General features: G+C 40.0%; 2 protein-coding genes across 5 annotated transcripts in view; one reads left to right on the top strand and one right to left on the bottom strand.

Moving 5' to 3' along the window:
* LOC143302293 (transducin beta-like protein 3) overlaps positions 1 to 10900 on the top strand; it is a 20030-nt gene extending 9130 nt beyond the window's left edge. Inside the window, exons 10-22 of the mRNA XM_076616934.1 lie at positions 114 to 316; positions 1645 to 1845; positions 3834 to 3940; positions 4161 to 4368; positions 4849 to 4938; positions 5485 to 5553; positions 5972 to 6042; positions 6498 to 6654; positions 7808 to 7866; positions 8025 to 8128; positions 8964 to 9035; positions 9690 to 9848; positions 10478 to 10900. Coding sequence (XP_076473049.1) covers positions 114 to 316; positions 1645 to 1845; positions 3834 to 3940; positions 4161 to 4368; positions 4849 to 4938; positions 5485 to 5553; positions 5972 to 6042; positions 6498 to 6654; positions 7808 to 7866; positions 8025 to 8128; positions 8964 to 9035; positions 9690 to 9848; positions 10478 to 10563 — 1586 coding nt within the window. The 3' untranslated portion in view covers positions 10564 to 10900. The remainder of the gene's footprint in view (positions 1 to 113; positions 317 to 1644; positions 1846 to 3833; positions 3941 to 4160; positions 4369 to 4848; positions 4939 to 5484; positions 5554 to 5971; positions 6043 to 6497; positions 6655 to 7807; positions 7867 to 8024; positions 8129 to 8963; positions 9036 to 9689; positions 9849 to 10477) is intronic.
* LOC143274576 (uncharacterized) overlaps positions 10588 to 25228 on the bottom strand; it is a 22128-nt gene continuing 7487 nt past the window's right edge. For 3 of the 4 annotated variants that reach the window (XM_076578514.1, XM_076578667.1, XM_076578589.1), the window contains 14 exons: positions 24292 to 24409; positions 23674 to 23725; positions 21768 to 21895; positions 19703 to 19828; positions 18824 to 18901; positions 17875 to 17974; positions 17040 to 17147; positions 16409 to 16519; positions 15166 to 15299; positions 14444 to 14680; positions 13791 to 13872; positions 11351 to 11457; positions 10963 to 11082; positions 10588 to 10719 (listed from right to left, as the gene is read on the bottom strand). In XM_076578514.1, coding sequence (XP_076434629.1) covers positions 10615 to 10719; positions 10963 to 11082; positions 11351 to 11457; positions 13791 to 13872; positions 14444 to 14680; positions 15166 to 15299; positions 16409 to 16519; positions 17040 to 17147; positions 17875 to 17974; positions 18824 to 18901; positions 19703 to 19828; positions 21768 to 21895; positions 23674 to 23725; positions 24292 to 24409 — 1606 coding nt within the window. In that variant the 3' untranslated portion in view covers positions 10588 to 10614. The remainder of the gene's footprint in view (positions 10720 to 10962; positions 11083 to 11350; positions 11458 to 13790; positions 13873 to 14443; positions 14681 to 15165; positions 15300 to 16408; positions 16520 to 17039; positions 17148 to 17874; positions 17975 to 18823; positions 18902 to 19702; positions 19829 to 21767; positions 21896 to 23673; positions 23726 to 24291; positions 24410 to 25228) is intronic. The other variant, XM_076578463.1, reaches the window with a different exon arrangement.

Genomic DNA, 25228 nt, shown 5'->3' with positions numbered 1-25228 from the left:
TCTCTCGTTCTCTCTCTCTCTCTCTAACCCCTGTCTCTCACTCTGTTTTTCTCTCTCTGTCTATCTCTGCCAAATGAACATTGAAGTAACTTGATGATCTAACCTGTGTGCAGGTGCTCTGAGGGTGGTGAGTTCAAAGACGGGCAAGTGTGCTCACACAGACCGCACGCTGTGCGAGGAAGGGGACGGCGAGGACGACGACTCCAAACATGCCATTGTACAGGCATTTTTCTGTCAGGCACTGGACAAGATAGTCATTGTCATGTACGACCACAACATTCTCTTCCTCAACAACGATTTCACCTTGCACAAGCAGGTATTTTTGTGTATGTTGACAAAAAGTTTAGTTGGTGTATGTGAGTGTGGGAGAGTGACAGGAAGAATTAGACTGTACCTGGTTGTGTTTTCTAATGTATCCTAGGTGTAATGCAAGTTCATTTTGAGTGGTTTTATTCATATTTCTGATTTTGCCACCAAAAACTTGTCATTCAGTTTATAAATAACGTGTTCAGAAAGATAAAATACCTTCGTTTTTTTCCTGGGCTCATCATGTGCTTTACATGAACTATCAGATACTTTAGGTTTAATTCACATGGTTTGTATGAAAAAAGAAGAAATTACCATACCATTATTCAGTTTGTTTCATGCCTTGTTTTTAAATCATAAAGAAAGCACCATGTTTATCAGGTTAATCCATGGGCTGTGTTGATAAGTACAATCAAGAATTTAGTGCCATATGCTGGGCAGACAACTGCAAATAAATGACACACTCACACACACACACACACACACACACACACACACACACACACACACACACACACACACACACACACACACACACACACACACACACACACACCCCTCCACCCACCACACATACACACACAACAGACACATACACACATGCGCGCGTTTGCGCACACACACACATACACACACACACACACACAACACACACAACACACACACACACACACACACCTACCCCTCCCCCCCCACACACACACACACATAGCATGCTGTTGAGATACTTTTTTGCCAGTAGGGCGGTGTTCTTCTTCTGCATTCATGGGCTGAAACTGACATGTTTACTTGTATATTATTTATTATATATGTGTGGGCTTTAACATGTATGAACGTTTTTATTCCACCAAGTTGGCAGCCACACTCTTTGTAGTGGGGTGGAGGTGTGTTATAATGCCATCTAAAACTTAACTCTTTCAATGCCACATGTGACTTTTGTCGACATCGAGGGGCCAAGTTGATAAAACCATACTTCACATTGTAATAAAGCTCGACAGCAGCAGCCAGTTTCTGGCCAATAGAACAGTGACAAACCTTTACCCCCTGACCTAGTTTGAAGTGAACAAGTCCATTGTGTTGTTTTGACTTGAACTGAAGCTATCCTCAAGGCCTGACTAAGCGTGCTGGGTTACGCTGCTGGTCAGGCATTTGCTTGCTTGGCAGATGTGGTGTAGCGTATATGGATTTGTCCGAACGCAGTGACACCTCCTTGAGCTACTGATACTGAAGCCTGTGACTGAGAGCATCTTTTCTAAAAGTATTTGACACTGGGGAGTGTTTTTCAAATAGAAACTTGTCGGTGAAAGAGTTAAACTGGTTTCACTTTCTGGCTTCCAGCTGTCCGGTTACCTGGAAGAGGTACTGGACATTGGCCTGGTGGGGAAGGATGGGTCCCACCTGGTGGTGATCTCCAACAGCTCCAAGGTGAAGGTGTTCAACAGACACACCATGGAGTGTCAGATCCTGTCTGGACACACAGACACTGTGCTGGCCCTCGCTGTCTGCCCAAAGCAGAAATTCTTTGCCACAGCTTCCAAGGTTTGTCAGTTTGTGCAAAATTAACTTATATGTGTGTATGTCCCACTCCCGTTTTTTGTTTTTTTCTCCGGCCAGTGAAGAAAGTCCTATGTGTACCACAAAAAAGAAAAGAAAAAAAAGGAAATAAAACCAACCTTTTCCTTATATTGCTTAAAAACTTAAACTGGCATACACCATGGATGCAAACTAATTTATGGATTTTCTTGAAAGGAATTTAAACAATATACCTTCCCATATATCATGGGCGCAAAGTCGCCTTTGGTTTTCTAAGGATTTCAAGCAATATTTCTTCCCACTGGTCATGGGTGTAAAATCACCCACAGTCTTCTAGGGTTTTCAAGCAATATGCCTTTGACATATCATGGGTACAAATTCACCAGTTATTCTGTAATTGAAATGTCATTGGATATTCCTGGCTGTACATTGTTCTTCCATTTTAAACTTCCACACCTTACGTCATGGATGCAAAATCACCCATGAGTGTGCATCCTATGAAAGTTCAAAAGCATAATTGTTAAGAGGGGTAGATTTTCCATAGTTTGGCGTGTCATTTGAAGACTAATGTGCTCATTGGTTAGTTATGTCGGTATGGAAAATAAAAAAATAAAAACAGCAGCAAGGGTGATTAACTCACTCCGGACGATGGAACGCTATAGTGTTCCTGACATAAGGTGACATGACATAAGGTGTCACCATGAGGAAAACATGGAAAAGTATTTAATTGTCGAAACCGCTACTGCGTTCCATCATCCAGAACACAATAGCGGTTTCGACAATTAAATACTTTTCCATGTTTTCCTCATGGGGTAGCATAAAAATTGCAGCCACACCGGGCATTGTGAACGTGTCAAGGATCAAATGAAAAGTTTCTTCATGAGATTCCATGACAACACACTCCACAGCGAGTTCAGGACCCCACACGACAAGCTAATCTGCATACGTATCGAAAATGGCGTCGCAGGCGATACAAGTGGAAATTTTTGGAGCAAACTAGATCATGACAGCGGTTTTACCACTGCTGAAGTGATTGAAATGCTTCAAACTAAAGGTTTCGACATTGATGAGGATGATGAAGATATTGAATAAAGTATCTGTAGTGAAGAAAGCAACCAGCAAGTAGGAACTGATAGTGATTCAGCTTCTGAGAGCAGTGAAGAGGGAGGGTGGTGGGCATTCACACGACTTGAGGAGAGGGGTCAGTGGGTCAAGTTCAGTGAGTTTCATTCAGTTACTTTATGTTTTGTATTTTTTGTGATATTTTTCCTAACACTAACAAATGGGTCATTTGTAGGGAAAAGCAAAGGAGAGAACTAGTCGTCTGGAGTGAGTTAACTTGTTCTTAACCCCTGATGAAATGTGAGATCCAGTTATTCTTATTATAGCTGGCAATATGATTTAATCCTTTGGTGGCCTGGCTTGAATTTACTCTCCTTTTTATTAATCTGATGCTTTAATTGTGCCATACTGCTGAAATTAGTCTTTTCATGGATATTGAGTCATTGCTTCTGTTTGTTTTGTTTTTTTACCAAAAGTCCAAAGTATCTACGTACCAGCCAGTATCTTTGAAATGAAAGAAATGCATTATTTTTCAAAAGAAATCTCTCTGCCCCCAACATACAGTGTGTTGTAAAAGCACTCTGTCCCATGTATGTGCACTCGTACATGTCTGGTACTCAAAAGAAAAATGCAAGCTTTATCACACTGAAAACAGTACACTGAGAATGTATAGATATCTTAACATATTTTTTTTGATTCATTGTTTTAATTACTCATCATTTGAAAATAGCTGAACATATTTTCTTGGATTCAATGTTTTTATTATTATTTATTTGAAAATAGCTGTTGATACTGAGAACATACAGATCTTTGATCATCAATTTCTCTTTTTTGATATTTGGATTGCAGAAATGAAACAATATGTTATCTGAATTTACCCCCTTTTTTTTTTTTTACAGACATAGAAATAGTATTGATGTCACTGTGTGCAGGATAACCGAGTGAGAATATGGCGAATGAACCCAGAGACATGTCAAGTGAGCTGTGTGGCTGTTGGAGATGGTCATGCTAAGGCTGTCACCTCTGTGGCCTTTTCCAGGTGGGTCCTTTCTCTTCACTCCATGATCTCACTGCTTGTACATGTAATTAACATCAGTATCTACCACCCTTTGTGACAAACACTTGTGGTGTGTGCTCCAACTTGCACAAGGCAGAAGGTATTGATGATTTCATACCCCATTAAACCAACAGAAAATGTAACTGGGTGGGAAAAGGCTGTTTCTAATGTTGTGAGCTGGGTTTGTTTTTGTTTTTTTCAGACTGTCCGCCAAGTTCATTGTATCAGGGAGTGAAGACCAGACCGTCAAACTATGGAAACTGCCGTCTGAGGTGAAACAGGAGACGGATCAACTGGTGACTCTCCATTCATCAGTCACTGAGTGGGCGCATCAGGCTGAGATCAACTGTGTGACTGTCGCCCCCAATGACATGTATCTGGCTTCAGCATCCAGAGACAAAACAGCCAAAGTAAGGCTGGCTTGTTTCTTAACTCTGTTTGACAGGACTGTGTGCTTTGCTTCGGTTATGACCTGGATAGTGACATGATGTGGCAGTTTTTGTGTTACGAATCAGTTTGAACAGGAGACATTCAAATTTAAAAGCACACCCAGGATGGTATACTTGTTCAAAGTAAATCAGTGGGAAGGGAGGAATTCAGAGATGCCAGAGATCTGGCTCAGGAGATGAGGTATTTTGAGAATGTTTCGTCGTGTGGCAAATAAAGAAAACTAGAAAATATCTCTGGAGAATTAAAGATGAAGACTACTATGAATTTACACTGATATTCTAACATAACACTACCTTTAACTTCACATTACTTTGGTAACTTGATAGATATTTTGATATCTGAGAATTGTCTGTGTTTAGTGAGGGTGAATATGATGTACAGGGTGGCAAACCAAAATAAGACGTGAGTAAACCACAATAACTTTTATTTTTCCTCACCAGTTGTGGAGTCTTCCAGATCTGAAACTGCAAGGGGTTGTCAGGGGTCACAAGCGAGGAGTGTGGTGTGTTCAGTTTTCAACTGTTGACAAGGTGAGCAGTTGATTTCATGGCTGTGTATACTTCCCCCCTCCCCTTACCCCCCCCCCCCCACCACCACCCCATTTTGTTGAACTACCAAACAACACATTTTGCTGAACTACCACACAACACATTCTACACAACACATTTACTGAACTACCATTCAATACAGTTTGCTGTACTGCCACTCGAGACATTTGAAACCAAATATTTTGTTTTACAACACCACATTCTATAACAATACCCCTCAAAATATTTTTTTTTCAGGCAGATCTATACTACACAACTCATACTATGACATGCTATAACAACAAATAAGTATAATACATATGAAGTAAGAAGCTGAGATAATTTTAAAGAAGTATGTTTGAACTGAAAGTTGAAGGAATATCAAACTCAAAGATGATAATTTAATACATTTGTATTTGAGATTGTTGAAGGTCTTTTCTGTTCTTATCTACAGACATTTCATTTGATTTTCACATGACTTTGGATGATGTTTTATTGATGTAGAATAGAGGAATCTATTTTCTTTAACTGTTGTTTTCTTTGTTTCAGTGTTTTGCAACATCTTCAGCAGATGGAAAAATCAATGTCTGGAACATGACTGACTTTTCTTTGATGCAGGTAATATCTCTTTCTGTGTGAAATTTCTGTAAACCAAAATGGTGTAACACGCATGACTTTAGTAAAGTGCCACTCCTAGAGTTTTAAGTATGTAGTTCATGTAGCTAAGGTGCACAGCATTTGAAAGATCTCTGTGTTTTTCAAGCCATCATGCATTATAAGGGTTCGATGAAGTAAAGATATACCTCACTTGCACTTACATTCAGAGATTCTCCTGTGTTTACCTGCATGTGATGAATATTCATCTGCAGAAGAATCTGTACAGGTAACAAATCTGGATGTAAATTTGCAAAACAGAAGTTGTGGGCATTCTTCAAAAAGCCAAATTTATTCAGTCTTTGCAGTTGATAGTTGGTATTCTTTTAATTACACATACTTTAACCGTGACCTTTTATCTGTATGTGTTGTTTGTGTACAGAGCCTGGAAGGTCACAACAGTTCTGTCCTGAAAGTGGTGTACATCAGTGGTGGTCGTCAGTTGTTGTCCAGGTATGAAGTTATAATTATTATATTATAGTTAGGACTGTAAAATTTGTTCACAATGATTGCATTTGCTGGCTTTGGTGGAATATGGACAGACATCTACTCTTCACATCCTTACACTGCTTTACTTGCAGACAAGTGCACATTCTGTGCACATACATGCAAACCTTCATGCAGGCACACTGCTGCCTGTCTATACTGGTTGTAAATGTCAGATGTTTTGACATATGCTTATTTATATATGTGTGCGTATTATATAAAAGTATATTCAAAACACACACCTATGCTAATGTAAATCATGCACAAACACGCCATGCACACATACACATGCCTTCCTGTATTTCAGTTACTGTCAGTTTGAATCCATTCAAGACAAATGAAAAGTATCTATTTTATTACCTACAAAGTTATATGTTTTCATGGACAAGATAAGACTGTAGAGGATCCAATCATTTTTCCAGTGATTCTGAAGGTCTCCTGAAGATCTGGACGCTGAAGACAAATACCTGTGACAAAACACTGGAAGGGCATGACAACAAAGCTTGGGCACTTGCTGTGCATCCCAGTGAAGACCTGGTCATCAGTGGGGGTGCTGATGCTACTGTCATCCTGTGGAAAGTGAGTATCTTTCTCTGGTTCAAGGAAGGGCAGACAGGTTATCGTTCATTTATTTTTATTTCACTTACCTGTCGATGAGCATTTGAATGAACCAGAAAAATTTTCTGTTTTAATATTGTTTGAAACAGACAAAAAAGTCTCTTGAATTTAAAACTTCAAAAGGCTTCTAATTGCAAGGAATATTTTGTAGTCTTGGTGTATTGCCCTCTCTTCTCACTCTCTCTATCTGTTTTTGTCAAATGTTTTCCATTACTTGAATTTTCACATATCTGGACAACTGCTTTGTAGCTTTTTCCTGAACAAGTTGTCTGCTATTGTGGAATCAAAAGCAAATACACAGAATATTTGGACACCTGTTTTCACACTATTTACACAGTATTTTTCAATTCAATTGGGCCAACTGCTATATTTTGATTGTAACATGCTTTGCCCAGCTTCAGAATGCTACACTGCTATGCTCACAATAAGAACACTATGTTGAAGTAGCATAATTTAAGAAATCATTTAAAGTAATAAAATAGATAATTAAAATAAAATTTGACACTCAAAATGAACTGGTGTAAAAGGGGGATAATCACTGCAAGTGTTTTTGTTTTACTGGTTTGTCAGTTGAGACTGATCCTGATGAGATTTTGTCAAGGTGGTGGTGGTGGTGTTGGCTTTTTTTTGTTGTTGTTGTTGGGTTGGGTTTTTTTGTGGGTTTTTTTTGTGGGTTTTGTTTCTTTTGAAGGGTTGGGTGGGGGTTCAGACAGTTTGCTGCTGAAGGAGTAAATTATTTAGTGGTATGTTTTAAATGAATGTGTTTTTCATCGTTATAGTTTTAAATCTTTTACGGGTGTTGGTAATATTTTGGGCAATATTTTGTTCTGTAATTATTGTTCCTGCCTGTCATCTTCTGTTATCTAATTATATTTATTTACATGAGTACTTCTTTCTCTTTAGTTTAAAAATACAGCTTTGGTATATATTCAGCACCCACTGTCTACACCAAAAGCAAATCAAATATGCACTTGTTATTGTGAGATGATTAGAAGGAAGTGAGGGGTGCAGGGGGGTTCAGTTTATCGAGATAATTTATTTTCTAAGTGTTATACTTCTTAAAGTCTGTCAACCGGTATGTAATGCACATTTTGTTGTCATTTATTCTTCACAGGACACAACAGATGAAGAAGCTCAACTGGTCAGAGCAAAATTGGAGAAGCAAATTCTTCAGTAAGTTCTTGTGTGTGCTTGTTTGAGTTGTCTGTGTGTGTGTGTCTGTGTGTGTTGTAAATTATTTTGTTGTATTTTTTAATGTATGTTTCTCATGTGCCTTTCTAGAATTTTAAATGGAAATAATACATTGTATGTTTCAATGTATGTGTTTTCAGGGAACAAAGGCTTGAAAACTACATTCAGGACAAGAAGTATCTGAAAGCCATTGGCCTGGCCATAACCTTGGATCAGCCATACAGGGTTCTCAACATTCTGAAAAGTAAGACCCACATGTTTATGAATCTAATTATGAGGGAATTAGATTATCTTTTATTAGAAGTAAATGAAATCCCAGAGTCTTGCAGATTCTTTTGTCTAGTGATTGTAGTCCAGCGGCTGTCTGAGAAAGAACTTTTTCATCAGTCAGAGAGTGGAGGTGAAAACCTGAATGAAAGCGAGTGACAGAAATCCAGTGGAGCAAAGGCACAGAAGGATACAGACCAGGACCTAGTCATTGCTTTGCCTTCCTTTGAAGTGTTCTCTTATGTTTCCTTGATTGTATTGCCTGAGCAGACACTTGGAGAGGAGAAACTGAGGAATTAGGGTAAAAACAGCAACAGACAGTGAAAAGAGATCATTCTTACCTCGTTTTTTTATTGATGGGGTCAGGAAACATTTCCTGTGTTGTTTTGACCATTGAACTTCTGATGTAAATTTGGATTACAGAATGTTTTCCATGCAAAAGTTGTTTGAAACTTTGTCATGGAAACATCCGTTTACCCTGTGATGTAAAATGCAAAAAGCCCCACCACCACCCCTCCACCAAAAGTTAATTTTAATGAACACTTTTACAGTGTTGACATCAGAGTATAACCAGTTTTGTCGACGTCCACTTGTCATGTAACCAGTACATGTTCATGCGCATGAGTCTGTTCATGGATGGCCAGACAGGCAGTTTGAAGCTCATTACTTAAATTTTCTTTTTCACATTTGAATCTGAGCATAAAAAAGCATAAAAAATAGTGGGGTTTATGTAGATTTTATTTCTATTCTCTTGCAATATTTTCAGGTTATGCTTTTTGCATTGTACATTTATTTCAAAACCCTTGTTTCAGGTATAATGAAAACACCAACTGGTTCTGAAGACCTCAGACAAACACTGTGTAATCTCAAAACACATCAGCTTGGTGAGTGGAGTCTGTCTGTCTTTTTCATGTTCTCTCTCACTCTCTCTCTCTCTCTCTCTCTCTCTCTGTCTCTCTCTCTCTGTGTCTATCTCACACACACACACACACACACACACACACGCATGCATGTACACATGTGTGCACATGCACACACACATACACACACACAGTCATTCTCTTTTGTGAACACCTGTACAGCACAATTTTCTTTCAAGACATAAGTCTGCATCGCTGTGTTTGCATGTATTAAACATACAAGATCATATCAGATCTTGGCATTTTCACTCAATCACTGACATAAAATGAATCAGCTGACTTTCTGTTATTGACAAATGGAAAAGGGGAATGCATTTTTGGTCTTAAAGTGAGTTGTGAGGTGGATCGCAAATAAACCAGTTGTCTATATTTTGATTTCTTTGGCTGTTGGTTAGTGATGGTGTTCATTTCTTCTTTTTTTTTCAAATGCTATAACAGAAAACAAGATATACTCTACTCAAGCCATTGCACTACCACTCCCCATTTTGTTTTCTTTTAATATTTCATATCCTGAATAAAACAGCTGGAACAAAAACAGTTGAAATGATTAGAAACAAATGGGTCAGAAACTTTTTTTCAGTGCTGATACAGACACTTTGCATTTTATATAACATGCAGGTTCACTGCTGAGATATGCATCCCAGTGGAACATGAACACCCACCACTGCCAGTGTGCCCAGATGGTGCTGAACATCGTGCTGAAAGGCTTCCCAGCTGATGAGCTGCTGGCCCTGCCAGACTTCAAGACCTCCTTTGAGGGACTCCTCCCCTACACTGGTGGGTACTCTCTGCAATGCTTTTCTTCTGCTGAATATTGTTTCATCTTTGTGTCTGAAACAACTCTCTGCAACACTTTTCTTCTACTGAATATTGTCTGATCTCTCCACAACGCCTTTCTTCTTCTGAATATTGTCTCCACTTAGTGACTGAAACACTGGTGGGTACTCTCTGCAACACCTTTCTTCTGCTGACTGTTGTCTCATCTTTGTGACTGAAATCTTCTGTACATTAGGTACCACACTAACACACAGGGGCTTGTGTGTTTCTAGAATGTTCTGATCATTACATCTACTCATGGCTATCACAACAAACAAGAAATCAGAATAAATGTATGCAATGTGGAACTGTTGAATCATTTGTTCACAGTATGTTGCCCCAACCACTTGTCACCTTGTAGGATATGTTTGTTGCATGTAATTGTTTAGTTGTTGTCACATTACTTTGCCACCTTTTTTTTCTTGTTCTATCCTAACTTATACTTCTGCAAGCTTTTGTGGAATCTAATCGGGCAGGGTGATTGGCTAGTTGTTTCTTTGGTCTATCCTAAATTATACTTCTGGCGTTCTGCAAACGTTTAAAAAATAAAATCAGCCAGAATGACTTCATTCTTCACTGACATGTTGCAGAGAGGCATTTCCATCGCGCCGATCATCACCAGCTTCAGGCGACGTTTGCGGACTACACACTCCAGTGCATGAACAAGAGAATATAATGGGAACAGTGACTGTCAAGGCAGCTGGAGTGAAGCAGCACCTGTTGTTCTTCATGTGGAGAGCAGCGTGTTCTGTGAGGACAGGCAGGTGTCGAAAGCAGACAGCTTCAGTGCTGCTTGTTCCCACAGGTCGTCCTCTGGACAGTCAGTCTTGGCCTGGAAAGACATGTAGCCACTGAATGGTGATGGCATACTCTCTGCTAAAAGACCAAAACCTTTGCAGCTTATTTGTAGTGTTGTACATACTTTGTTTATTGAGATACACCAGCAGTGTTTGTCAATGTCAGAAACCAACTTGCTAAACAAAAAAAATAAAATATGAATGATGTCAGTAGTGTGTATGTGTCCATAGTGCGTGTTTGTGTCATGTCTTTGAGAGGGACTGAACAAAATGGGAACCTTCTGAACAAGAAGTTGTAGCAGATCTTGGTTTTCAGCACTGATTTCTGTGACTAACACGGATTCCAAGACCAGCTTTGCCACTTCTGCCTGGCCACTGTTGGCTTCATGACACCAAATCTGAAACAAACATGATAAATGCTTCTTTTTTTTTTGCTTTTTTTTTTTTTTTTTTTTTTTTAATTTGGTTACACATCAACAGTAACATAAAAACAAAAAAAGAAGTTCTGCTCAAACAGGTGTAAATCATCATTCCTGTATAGTCTTTCACCAGTTTGTGATTTTAATTTGTATGTCCTATGCCCTTTGAACAAGCAAACATACAAATAGTATGGATAAGCACAATGACTCACGAAATCTGCATTGGTATGTAAAAGAATAGACTGACCTGATGTATGAATTCAGCAGTGTGAAGCTCCAGTCCTGAGGATGCAGTATTGGTCAGTACAAAGTGTAACAGGTGTGGAGTCCATGGATGGTGGAGCAACCCATCACCTGTTGCAATTAGGAGCAAAGAGAACTTAAAACTAAAAGTCAAAGAGATTATCTGTCAAGATTACCGTGTTGTAAAAGGGTAACACACACTGATCTGTATAATGTTTCAGTTTTGTTGATCCATGCTTCTATTCATGTATCTGCAAAAGATTTAATAGTGCATGGATCCTCTTTCCCCCTCCCCTCTCCCCCGCCTCCCCCCCTTCCTCCTTTTTTTTTTATAGATGTATGGCAAAATCGAGTCTTTTAAAGGAAAACTTGAAAATATCCTTAGTTTTATGGATTAAAAACCATATCTTTCTTTAAGGCAACTCCTCAACCCCATCAACTCCTTTTCTTCACTCAAACAAATAAGAAGAATAAGAGAGGCAAGGCCTTCAAGACCCACTTGTGATATGCTATTTATCCAGTAAAGGAATCATGAGGAAAAAGACAAGAGAGAAAATCATTTAAAATGTGTTTTGTATTAAACAATATTAAGCTTGAAAACAAAAAAGGCATCAGACTGGGATTGAGCCAAGCATGTTTGGTTTGGAAGCAAGCAGACTAACTCACAGCGCCAATACGCATCTGCCAAGTGACAACCAAAATTGATAAATTAAACTCATATTCTTTTTTAGCACTAACATTTGATTACTGTAGTAAAGGAGACATTGCCATTCCCTCAGGAACACTGCAACATGTAGCCCCAGATCTGCACAGATCTGTGTACTGGTGCTAGGCTTACCAAAACTCGGAGCTACAGCGAATTCATTTTTTTTTTAAATGTTCATTCTAGTTGATTCAGTATCCACTGTAAAATATTCATGTGCAGTAAACAAATTTCATGTGGATGGTGTTGTTAGTGTCATTGTATGTGCTTTGTCCAGAATCTGTATTTCTTTTCTAATTGCTAACAAGAAAAACAATATGCCATCTTCAAACCCAAACATACATTCTGGCAACTGGGAATAGCTCAGTTACAAGTTTCTGGACCAGGAGTCTCACAGTTCATGATTCGGAAATACAGCTTAATCTGGAAGACATACAACCTATAGTTGGTTTGACTGTAAAGATTTGTTTCCCATTATATTTCATTCAAATTTGATGTTGGCAGACAAAGTATTTCCAGAGAAAATGAATTTTTCAAAGTTCAACACACACACACACACACACACACACACACACACACAACAAAAGACTGGGTTATGGACACTGTTTACACAAGCAAGTAAAAAATATCAACACAAAATATCTAATGCTGTTCATTAATACAGGGGTTTGGGGTTGTTTTTTTGTTTGTTGGGTGCTCTTTTTTTTTTCTTTTCTTTTTTTTACAAATTCTTCTGAAAAGCACACCAGACTAAGGAAAATTGGACCTGCTGCTGCCAGGAAATGCTGTGTTAATTAGATAACTGATTCTAATTTGATCAAAAATGTATGATACACTTTTTCTATCCTGTATATATAATATACATATTGCAGGAAAAAAAACAATAAGCATCGACTGTAGTTAGTATTACAGACTGATGGCTGGCAGGTTCTGGGTTCAAACCCAATCAGGGTTGTGTCAAATCTGGCTCTGTGACCAATCAAACCATCACTGATGGTAGTTGGACAAGTTGTAAATGGTGTTCAAACATTTTTTGTATCAGGACAGGTACCACTGAACAGCTTCAGTTTAACTCACTCCATACGAACGGCGAAAGAGACGACGTTAACAGCATTTCACCCCAATTACCACCATCAAAATATTGCAAGTGAAAGGCTCTTATACTGAAGAGGTGTTTGTTGACAAAGAATACCACAATTCTGACGACGGAAGCTAAAGGTTGGGTCATTCAGACACCCACTGGACATCTGAGGGGTCTGTGTAGAGGGGAAGAGAGGACTGGCCGTACTGAGTGAGTTAAAGGAGTTGTCAAAGCATGTAGACTGATCCGTATACCAGTGCACTATGCAACTGCTTTTTTGTTGTTGTTTTTTGTTTTGTTTTGTTTTTTTTAAAGCAGATGCCTGATCTACACACAAACCCAATGCACTAGTCAGGCCTTGAGAGCCTACCCTAGGTTTGTACAAAAACAAGTGATATAAAAAAATTTTTAAAAGGCAATCTGTGATTTGACAGCAGTGCAGGTCTCCTCTGATGGATGGCCCTGCAGCAGTTTGACACTGACAACACCTGAGTTATGCTGGTGTTGGGACTGCAATAACGGGGCTTGTATGTGGCTGTGTGTGTTTCCAGAGGGGGAGACAGGGAGGGTGGGGGCGGGGGGGGTGATGAGATAAGAGCCATGGGAGCAATGCCACAGAGTGGGCACAAAAGGCAAGAAGAACAAATCTACAGTATTTACCTTGTGCACTGTCAAACAGTTTGCTGTGATTGAGAATTTCCAGGTAACACTTCACTGCACAGAACTGTATTTCCTTGTCTTCCTGTACCAAGAAAATAATCTGCCAATTTTATTAACATGAAACAGTTGTACTTTGCCAAATAAATGTGGCTTATGTCACCTATTATGGAAATAAGATTTGATTTGTAAATTCAAGTAAAAGCCTAGTATTCTTTTTATCGTTACTATTTTTTTTTTTCATTTATTTTGTTCTTGTTTGTTTACTAGTCTGCAAACAGAGAAGAAAAAAAACTGAAAAAGATTTTTTAAAAAATATATATATATATATATATATTGATAAAGATGACTCAGAGTGTATCAGGTACTGGATGTCACACTTCTTAAACATTATGTCCTCATTTTCCCCATTTGCTGCAAACACCTGTGACCATACTATCTGAAAATCTTTACACTTGGCTTGTTCACATATCTTGTAACTGGTGACACCTGTAAAATTTAGCTCATAATAGAAATATGCATGTCATTCTGCATGGAAAAGGAATGGGAATAAATTTTTCTGAAATGTTTAAAACAAAAATTCCAGTCAGTTTCATGTAAAATTAAAGATAAAAAACAAAACAAAAGAATGTGAAGGAAGATGAATGACACCTTACCAAGCATACGTATTGCTGAACATAAGTGAAGAGCAGGCGAAGTTCTTGAAGTGAATACAAAGACCCAGCCTGGTGGAAGGTGTGAGAGCTGTGAAAGCTCAAGGGGCTATTCAGATCAAGGCTGGACTGGCTTAACGAGAGGTACAGAATCTTTAGAGCTGCCACTGCCTGTTTGTTGGCTGACCTCATTATGATCCGTAGAATGAACTCTGCATCCAAAGTGATAGGCTGGTCTGTCTGTGACATGGGCCAAACATGGTTTTGTTTCAAGTTTGGTGAAAAATACTTTTGTTTAACTATTAAAAACTTCCTTTCCACATGCCAGCTTACATACAGGTGACAGGTTTGTGACACAAATGCTAGGTGTCTGGTACTGTGGAAGGCAGTTGTGTAAATGAGTTTGAATATTCTGCACTGTTATATATTACTTCATTCTGATTACAGTCATTCCTAATGACATCCAATGAGGTTTGATGTTACCATATCTAAAGAGCTGCAAATTTAAGCAAACTGCTTTTGAATACATGTTATACACAACATGAGAAGAAAATTCAAATCAGTATATTTTATTCATGGTATTTAAGATAACCTTCACATTGCAGTGAACAAGCGTGTTCATGTTTCAGTTACCGGTACTTTCATTCTTGCTTTAGACTTGATCTTTACCACTCCTCTTCCCTTATAACACACATGCTTTTTGAGGTTGTTTTTTGACTATTTACCTGGCAACTGGAGCTGGAAGATGATATCCAAGCAACAATGGAAAGTGCTACTGATGAAATCAGCTGTTCGTCTCTGAACAGACATCTCTCCAGCTGTTGCATGAATTTGGCATTTTGCAACAGGATTGGCACCACTGAAAAATATGTGAAGGCCAAGCTAGGTGTAATGATGTCAATATAGACAATGAATAATGCACTGTTGTTGTTTTTTCTCAAAAGATCTGTGTTACATTCTTGTATCTGCGCCTTTTTTTTTTCTTTTTTTTTCAGTTTTGACTGTTTCCAATACTTTGTTGTGACTACACAAATTAGTGAGTAAATAATTAGCACAGTTAACGCTACAATTAGCAAATTTGAATATTGCTCCTTAATTGATGGAATACTATTTGTTCTCTCATTTACTGCAACTGTACTTCTTGCCAATCTGTTGATTCTTCTTTATTGTTCCAAGGAATCTGTCAAAAACAGATTAATATCTAGTTTCTATGCACCAGTGTAGTGTTCCAGCAGGCCATGTTCACAATCCTTCAAATACAGCTGAGTTCATAAAGTGGCCCTGAGGATATATGGTAAATCCATGTGAGTTTCTCTGTTTACAGTTAATTATACCTCCCTTATGATTAATTCACAATTAGATTTGAACATGAAAACACATATCTTAGTCTTCATTTAAGAGGTGCAAATGCATGGTTTGAAGCATAGACTATTCTTAAATTTCATGGAAGAGAAACAGTTCTAATAAATATGACATGAAAGCATTGATGCAGAATCAGTGTCAATGGTTTATTTGTTTTTTTAACATGGAGTAAGTGTGTATTTACTGACAATTCAGGTGACTTTTGAACTTCACTGTATTTCATCTAAGTTCATAACCAAATGAGTTACATGATCTTCCCTTCAATGTACGTAATTGACAGACCCAGTACAAATACTCATCAACTGAGTTATGGCACTGGCATGCAGGTCTGCACATATATTGATCAAGTAGACTGGAAAAAACTCAAATCTCCATTTTTTACTTATCAGGTGCAGTCAGTATTCAAAATACTGACCTCACAGGCATGTGGACTGGATTTGCAACCCTCTAGCCTGGCATGTCAATTAAACTTAAAGCCTGCATTAGAAGTCAAGAGCAACAAGTTCATTGATTTTCTTTTCGTCACTGATTTTTTTTCTTCTGTTGTTGTGACATTTGAAAAAAAACAACAAAAAAAACGGTGTCTTGTTTAAAAGAGCTATTTACCTGTTCTGTCCTGCTCTTCATCTGTGGTTTTTGACAGGCAGTCAAGACTGATCATACCATTGTACAGAAGTTCACTGTCCTCACTGTCACTGGTTCCTATGTGATGCACCACTGTCAATTATCAAGCAAACAACTGTAACATATTACTGTCTGTATTTTCATGGCAACACCTACAAAAACAAGAAGGAAAGAAGCTGGGATGTTTGAGTGTCAAAGAACAAGCCAGTACAAAGATAAAAATTCAAGATAAGTGATCATTACTACAACCAATATTTTGGGCATTTATAGGTAAATACTACAGAGGAACAAATCCAGAACCACCCCTTCCCCTACCCCCTCAATCCCATCTGACTATACAATAAATAAACCAAAAGTCATTTCATTTGTAACTTTTCATACAGCATGTCCAACCTATGCATGTTAATAACAAAACAAAAAATTGAATTTATACAAATTCATTAATTCATATGATTGATTTCCTTACTGATATGAATCAAATGAATTGCTCAACAATAACGAAGTTACATGGTAGAAAAAAATATATCCTTTCTATGATGACCAGCAAACAGTTCTATGCAAAATATACATAATCTGGTCCTTTATTCTGACAGAGCACATGGTGGGGTCTCACAGTGATAAACGACCCCAATCTGTTTGTTCAGATCTGCCTCTGAGGGTTCACACATCGGGTGCTGCAACACTGCCACCAATGTCTGCAGAAAGCTGTTCACAACGTGACCTGTAAACGATCATGACCACGTCTCAGTCAACACTTACATATCAGTCAGCCTTATGCACATGACAGCCTGATCCATGTACAATAACCAGTATGTGGTTTCCCCGTTTCTTTACAGTAGTTATTTTGCAATAATTGAGTGTCAAGAGTTCTAGTAGGCTGGATCTGGTTAAAAAATTTCAATGTCAGCCATCTGTCACTCTCCGCAAACCTGATCAATATCTGGCTTGAAATGAAATGTAAGAGCTATGTGTATGTGTCTGTGTGTGTCTGCGTGTGCGTCTGTGTGTCCAGACAAAAACAAGAGATAAAACCATATTCAAAGTGTGTCCTTTCAGTAGTTTTTTGTTTGTTCATTTGTTTATTGGAGTGGCATCCATTTAAATTATTTTTCTTACTATGCTTTTTTGCTGTTGCCGTTTTCTTTTTGTTGTTGTTGTTTTTTTTAAACCTTCATCATAATCGATCATAAATTTGAGAAAAGCAGCTGTTTTAATGATACATCAACATAAAACTTTCTGTCTCTGTCTCTCAACACACACACATACACACACAAATACATACATACATACATATATATATATATATATATATATATATATATATATATATATATATATATACGGCGCACACATGCTTGCACACACACACACACACACACACACACACACACACACACACAACAACAACAACAACAACAACAACAGTGTTGCAGAGAAACTATGTTTACGCAGTGGCTGGACCGAGAGCACGAACAGACTCTGGAACTGTGACATCACTTCCCCATACAACAGTCTGGCCAGTTGATGACTCTGCTCGTCTGATCGCCCCTGGATAACAGAACACACACACACACACACACACACACACACACACACACACACACACACACTATAACCACCACCACACCACCCCCTGACTCACCCCCCTCCCGGCGGCCCACACCCCTCACACACATAGGCTATGTTACATGAATATGAAACAACATATAGCCAGAGTCATCCCGTGTGTTTGGAAACAAAAATCAGAGAAGAGTAAAAGGCTCAAGTAAAGGTAGCTGGGTATTGTTCAAAAGAGGTGTGTGTATACGTGTCTTCTTCTTCTTCTTCTTGGATAACTGCCCGCCTTCGACTAGTTGAAGATAATTTTGGGGGTTCCGATTTGCTGCTGTGTCAGATAGAACACTGAATTCTACGGTCAGGTATCAAGAACAGTCCACTGTTTATTGAGCAACAGTCTTATCACTGACCCAGGGCTGAGATAAGTGTCTGCCAGTGACAGAACGACAACACGTCTGCCTGATACAGGTCTCGAGGGGACAATGATAAATTATGAAAGCTAGTTAGCTACCGACTTTCATTTCGGAGATCAATCTTCAATAATCTTGTTATACATTCCTAGAAAAGGAACAGACTGATTTGTCTTATGATTTTATGTTTGTGTGCATCTATTTGAGAGCATGTTCGAGCGCGCGCGCGTGTGTATACCGTGTGTGTGCATGTGTGTGTGTGTGTGTGCGTGTGTGCCTTTTTGTGTTTTAACTGCATTACGACATATTTAGTAAAACGGTTAAGTATAGCATTATGCTTCTTAAACGCTAAACAAACTCTGCAAACTATGTTATATAAGTATGTCTCAAAAGCGACAGATTGTGATATATCACACAGACAGAGACTTACTGTATTCGAAGTAATCAAAGTCACAAACAGCTTTCCCGATAAAACTGAAATTTCTTCCGAGGAAGATGTCATGAGACTCTGAAAAAAAAAAAAAAGATTTTTTTTTTTTTTTTTTTTTTGGTCGTTGTTGTTGTTTTGTTTGTTTGTTTGGGGTTTTTGCTGATTCCACCCCCACCCATATGTTTCCATAACCTGGTGCCGTTTGCGGGTGTGCGGATGTATGTGACCGAGTGTGTATTGAGAAGTAGGTCTATCATAGTATTATGTGAGTTAAGTGTGCGTGCATATGTCAGTGTGTGTGTGTGTGTGTGTACGTGTGTGTGTGCGCGCGTGCACGCGATTGTGTGTGTGTGTGTGTGTGTGTGTGTGTGTGTGTGTGTGAAATGTGTTCGTGTGTGCGATAATGTGTGAGAACTGGAACTGAGTGTATGCATGTGTTGTGTATTTTAAGTCAGTATACCTACTGCGTGGATCTTTTGCAACGTGCGTGCACAATGATTTTTGTTCAAGTAGGTATACAACCTTTTCATACACAAAAAGGTGCATTATTTAGCTTTTCCTGTTGGGCTCTCTGTGTCTCTCTCTAGCTCTCTCTCTCTTTCCCTCTCTCTCTCTCTCACGTGCGCGCACGTAGTACATACACATACACACACACACACACACACACACACTCACACGCACACATGCACACACACACACAACACACACACACACACACACACACACACACACAACACACGCACACACACACGCGCACACACAACACACACACACACACACACACACACACACACACACTGACCGTACAACAATGCACACACCTTCACCATCCATTCAGCATCCTTGCATACAAAGATCAAGGACCCATCACTGACTCACAAAGAGCACCAGCCTGAAGTGAGGGTTGAGAAACAAGGTGCACACAACATGGGACCCGCCCGTGTCACCACCGTCCTGCCCAGCTGTCTGGATTCTGCCCTTGGTGTGCAAAAGCCAGTGCTCGAGCTGTACACACAAGCACGCTTGCGGTTTCAGTCTAGTTTCAGTTCTTCAAGGAGGCGTCACTGCCAGGTTCAGACAAATCCATATACGCTACACCACATCAGTCTGTTAGTGCTATGCAGACGCCTGACAGTTGCGTAACCCAACGTGTTAGTCAGGCACGAATGCATGCATGCGTACGCTTGTATGTGCGCGCGCGTGCACATAATACTTGATGCATAGATACACACATCTAGTAAATACCTTTATACAGGGAAAACACACATGTACAGAGAACACAAACGGTTTTTGTTTTATTAGATCAGTGGTGTGTGTGTGTGTGTGTGTGTGTGTGTGTGTGTGTGTGTGTGTGTGGTCTAATGTTATGCTTCTGTCAGAGAGTGACTGGGTGAATGGGTGATAATGAATGGCAGATTGACCGACTGGTGCACAGCATCGAGGGAAAGAAAATATTGAAAGGTTCAGTCCGTGAGAAAATGCCACTTCTGCAACTGATGCTGATGTTGACGTTCTTACTAGTCTGTCTGTCTGTCTGTCTGTCTGTCTGTCTGTCTGTCTGTCTGTCTCTCTCTCTCTCTCTCTCTCTCTCTCTATATATATATATATATATATATATATATACATATATAATGCCTATACATGCATACTGGGACTGAATAAGATTTCTTTTGTTGTTGTTGTTTTTTCTGAATGTGATAACGTTTCTCTGGTTGCTATCTGGTCTCTGTCTTTTTATCAAGTTTCGTTCTTTTTCGTTTTTTATTTAAGCCATGAGACAACACTTTGTGATCATCTGGCCTGTAAGCAACATTATCTAATTATTTTCGATATTATCAGCAATACTAGTATCATCACCATTATCGTTATTATCATGATCAACATCATTATCACATCAACATTGTTATCATCATCATCATCATCGTTGTTGTTGTTGTTGCCCCTCCACCTGCTGTTGCTGTGGCTGCTGCTATCATAAATATTAGCAGCAGCAGCATTATTAGTATTCGCATCATCATCACCATCGTCATTACCAGCCTACTTGTGCTGCTGACTACTTCTTCCACGACTATTACGTGTGAATGCTGCAGATGCTGCTGCTACTGCTCTTGCCACGCTGCTACTGGGCACGAGGCGGACTGCCGCCGTTGTTGTTTGTTTAGTTCTTTATTTGGATCAGCAATTGGGTCGAGCTCAGCAAGTCATCATCCTCAAACTGCGCACAAACCACTGCCAGTTCCTCTCCCATCTCCACAAACTAAAAATTTCCCACACAGACCAATGTCCGTGTGACACTGCTCCTCAAATTCCAGCCCATGTTCTGCAAGACTGCCCTCTACACAAAGAGCTGAGGCGCCAGATCTGGCCCAGTGCCGCAGCTGGCTCCAGGACAAGTTGTGGGGAACGGCTACAGAGCTCCAGCGGACTGCGGACTTCGTAACCTACTCTGGACTGACCATGGCCTGGGAACGTTGAAGAACAGAAAGATCAGCAAAACTGCATGACACCTGCTTAGCTCCTGGCAACAGCATGGCCATGAAGGCCAGCTTACTTCTTCTTCGTTCGTGGGCTGCAACTCCTACATTCACTCATATGTACACGAGTGGGCTTTTACGTGTATGACCGTTTGTTTTTTTTACCCCGCCATGTAGGCAGCCATACTCCGTTTTCGGGGGTGTGCATGCACGGTATGTTCTTGTTTCCATGTCCCACCGAACGCTGACATGGATTACAGGATCTTTAACGTGCGTATTTGATCTGCTTGCGTATACACACGAAGGGGGTTCAGACACTAGCAGGTCTGCACATATGTTGACCTGGGAGATCGGAAAAATCTCCACTCTTTACCCACCAGGCGCCTTTACTGAGATTCGAACCCGGGACCCTCAGATTGAGAGTCCAACGCTTTAACCACTCGGCTATTGCGCCCGTTAGGCGAACTTACAAGTGAGGCGCCCAGGTGTTGAGCTCTGTGGAGGGTGGCGAACACCCAGAGGAAGACATGGGGGTGGGGCGTGGCCCAGTGCTCTACGGACTGCTCCGACACTGCTAGCTGTACCAAGTTGCTCTCCGCTGGAACACATACCGCACTGCTTTGGCTACACGGTGCACATGGTACGTTTATATCACACATTCTCTCTCTCTCTCTCTCTCTCTCTCTCTCTCTCTCACACACACACACACACACACACACACACATATATATATATATATATATATATATATATATAAACAGAGAGACACTACAGAGAAAGAAACAGGAAGACAGAGAGATAGAGAGAGAGAAAGACAGAGATACAAAGAGAGACGCACAGAGAGAGAGAGAGAAGGAGAGTTTTCATACAGACCGAGAGACCAGAGAAACAAGGGGCTGAGAGAGAGAGAGGGGGGGGGTGAGTGGGGGAGAGAGAGAGAAAGAGCGTGAGGGAGGAGGGGAGGGGAGGGGTTAGGCAGACCGAGAGAAAAAAGAAACAAGTAGTCAAGTTCTCGAGAATCATGTGCACAGAGGCAGGAAAGAATCGGGGGGAAATAAAAAGGAAAAGACAATATCCACGACGTTCCCTCATCGTTTAAATCATGTTAGATAAGATAATTCAGTAGGTTTTTTTTTTTTTTTTTTTTTTTTTTTTTAATTTTGTATGTGTATTCTAAGCTCTGGGATTTGTGAGTTGCTCGTCGGAAAGACAAAAAAATAATGGGAGAGATTCACTTTAGTCCCACACACGCTGATTAGGAAATGGTGGAATGTTTTGTTGTGTGCTGTCTTTCTAGTGGTGCCCGGTTACTTACCCGGGCCTCAGCAAACAATACTGTGCCCAGTTCCTCGTCCTTGCTTGTACTGTAGTCTGGTGATTCATGAGACCCACCCACCCTACCCCCTCCGTCCCCGCCCCATCCGATCCCCTCTCCCCAGTTTCAAAGCGCATGCACCCGCACGCACACACAGGCGGATTTGCAGACGACCGAAACAAAGGCTATTTCACATAGACTCCCTTGTTAACACTCCTGCGCGGAATTCTCCTTTCACCCACCCCCGATTCCCCCAACCCCTGGTGAAGATGTGAGAGGGCAGTCAGGATACACACTGACAGACAGACAGAAAGAAAGACAGAAAACAACAGAGCACATAATGCATACCCCATGCACTGAATTTCGACAGGCAGTTAAGTGCAAAGCATTCTTCCAAACGTCCTCTAAGTTTGGCAAACAGATCTTTTTTTTTTTTTTTTTTACTTTGTCATGCTAAGTTCCGGATCCCTACCCGACACCTTGAACCCATATGTATACATCGTGGCGGCCCTGCTGCAGGTAAACCTCTCTGTTTGAGTGTAGGCTACCAACCGTCCACCACTGCCGCACCTGTTTGCCCATTAAATAGTGTGTGTGTGTGTGTGTGTGTGTGTGTGTGTGTGTGTGTGTGTGTGTGTGTCTACATGTGTGTGTGAGTGTGTGTGTGTGTGTGTGTGCGTATGTGTGTCTGCGTGCGTATGTGTGTGTGTGTGTGTGTGTGTGTGTGTGTGTGTGTGTCTGCGTGTGTGTGTGTGTGTGTTTGTGTCTGTCTGCCTGTCTGTGTCTGTATTAATGCGCGTGTCTGTGTGCGTCGTTCTTGTACAAGTGTTTTTGAAAATGCGCATGCTTTGAATTATAAAAAACAACAACAAAAAACATACATTTAGTGGATAGATAGTTGCAAATAAATATCATGTTATTGGAAATACAAACAAAAAACAACAACAACAACAACAAAACGCATTAACAAACTTTATCATAAGAAACTGCATAAAAAAAAATTATTTAAGAGACCTAATACAACAACGTGACTGCAGATTGTATGGCAAGGAACGTGTTACCATTTTGCAAGACGGGACTCAGGTTGTCGCCTTCTTCAGAAGAATCTGCAAACTGAATGGAAAACATAATTATACCTATATCCCTAACTAAGATGCAGTCTGGAATAAACTAATACGTCATAACCAAATATCACAAAATAATTAGTATTTGGAAAGAAAAAAGTCACATAATTTTCTATCTATGACATAAACGAAACGCATTATTAAAAGAAACATATTTATAAGATTTAATCTTCTTTTTAGGAAGCTCCACCCCCCACCCCCACCCCCCCTCTCTCTCTCTCTCTCAGGCTCTCTCTCCCTCTGCTGTATAGAAGTCTGTTTTATAAAGAAGACACAAGCGTTTCAAGATACGTAGCAATATATATCTTTTGTTCACTGACGCACAGGGAAGAAAATATTTAGATCGCCGCCAGTTTATGATTTTCTTTTATTTCTTTGGAAGTCATTTGTTTATGTTTACAGGCTGGAGGCCGAAACAATAAACTCTCTCTCTCTCTCTCTCTCTCTCTCTCTCTCCCTTTCCATTCTTGCTTTTTCCGTTCTTTACTCTCTTTTTTTACTTTAAGCTTATCTTTCCACCATTGTCATTCTGTTATTGGACTCATGTCATCTTACAGCCAAGAGATACAGGAGGAATTTGGCTGTTAATGGTCGTTGTGGCGTACACTGCAGCAGCAGCCCTTTTTCGTGAAGCTGCCATAGAATTTGTCCGATTTGAGTAGGAGAAAACATTCTGAAACACACACACACACACACACACACACACACACACAGAGAGAGAGAGAGAGAGAGAGAGAGAGAGAGTCATACTCCTTTCTGTACACTTGTTCAGCGCAATTTTCTTTCAAGACATGGGTGTGCAAGGCTGCTTTTGCTTGTGTTTGTACGTGTTAAACATACAAGATCACACACACACACACACACACACACACACACACAGAGGCGCTAAGAGATGAGGGTGAGGGCATCATAATTATGGAAGGCCCACGTGCGCTGGGAGCATAATTATTATGTGTGCAAGGTGATGGTGGTGGCATTGGATGAAATGTGTGTGTGTGCGTGTGTGCGTGCGTGCTAGCGCGCGCGGCGAGAGAGAATGTGTGTGTGTGTGTGTGTGTGTGTGTGTAATGCGCGTATGTGTGTGATTTTCCCATGTCTGAAACAGTATGTCTGGATTTGAACAGTCGACGAAAAGTGGTGGATGTCAGCCCCTCCTCCCCCCCATCCCTCCCACACACGCATTTATTTTCATCCGCGTAGGCATACCGGAGAAGCACGAAACATCCTGACCATGCATTTATTCATGTCACACACACCTGTTGTCATCAAGAATACACGACTGATATAACCTGACTAGTTCGAAAAACTTAGCATTCTACATCTCACTGACTTATTTGTCTGGTCTGAGTAGAAGCAATGGATGACACTGAAAAAAAAAAAAAAAAATATATATATATATATACATACATACATACATATACATATTCATATATCGAAGAACAATAAGAGGGGGGTAATATTAAGGTACACGTCATAAGTTTACTGAGATTTG

Source organism: Babylonia areolata, chromosome 1 (assembly GCF_041734735.1).
Source record: "Babylonia areolata isolate BAREFJ2019XMU chromosome 1, ASM4173473v1, whole genome shotgun sequence".
NCBI classification, from domain to species: Eukaryota; Metazoa; Mollusca; class Gastropoda; order Neogastropoda; family Buccinidae; genus Babylonia; species Babylonia areolata.
This window is presented reverse-complemented; position numbering and strand designations above follow the sequence as displayed.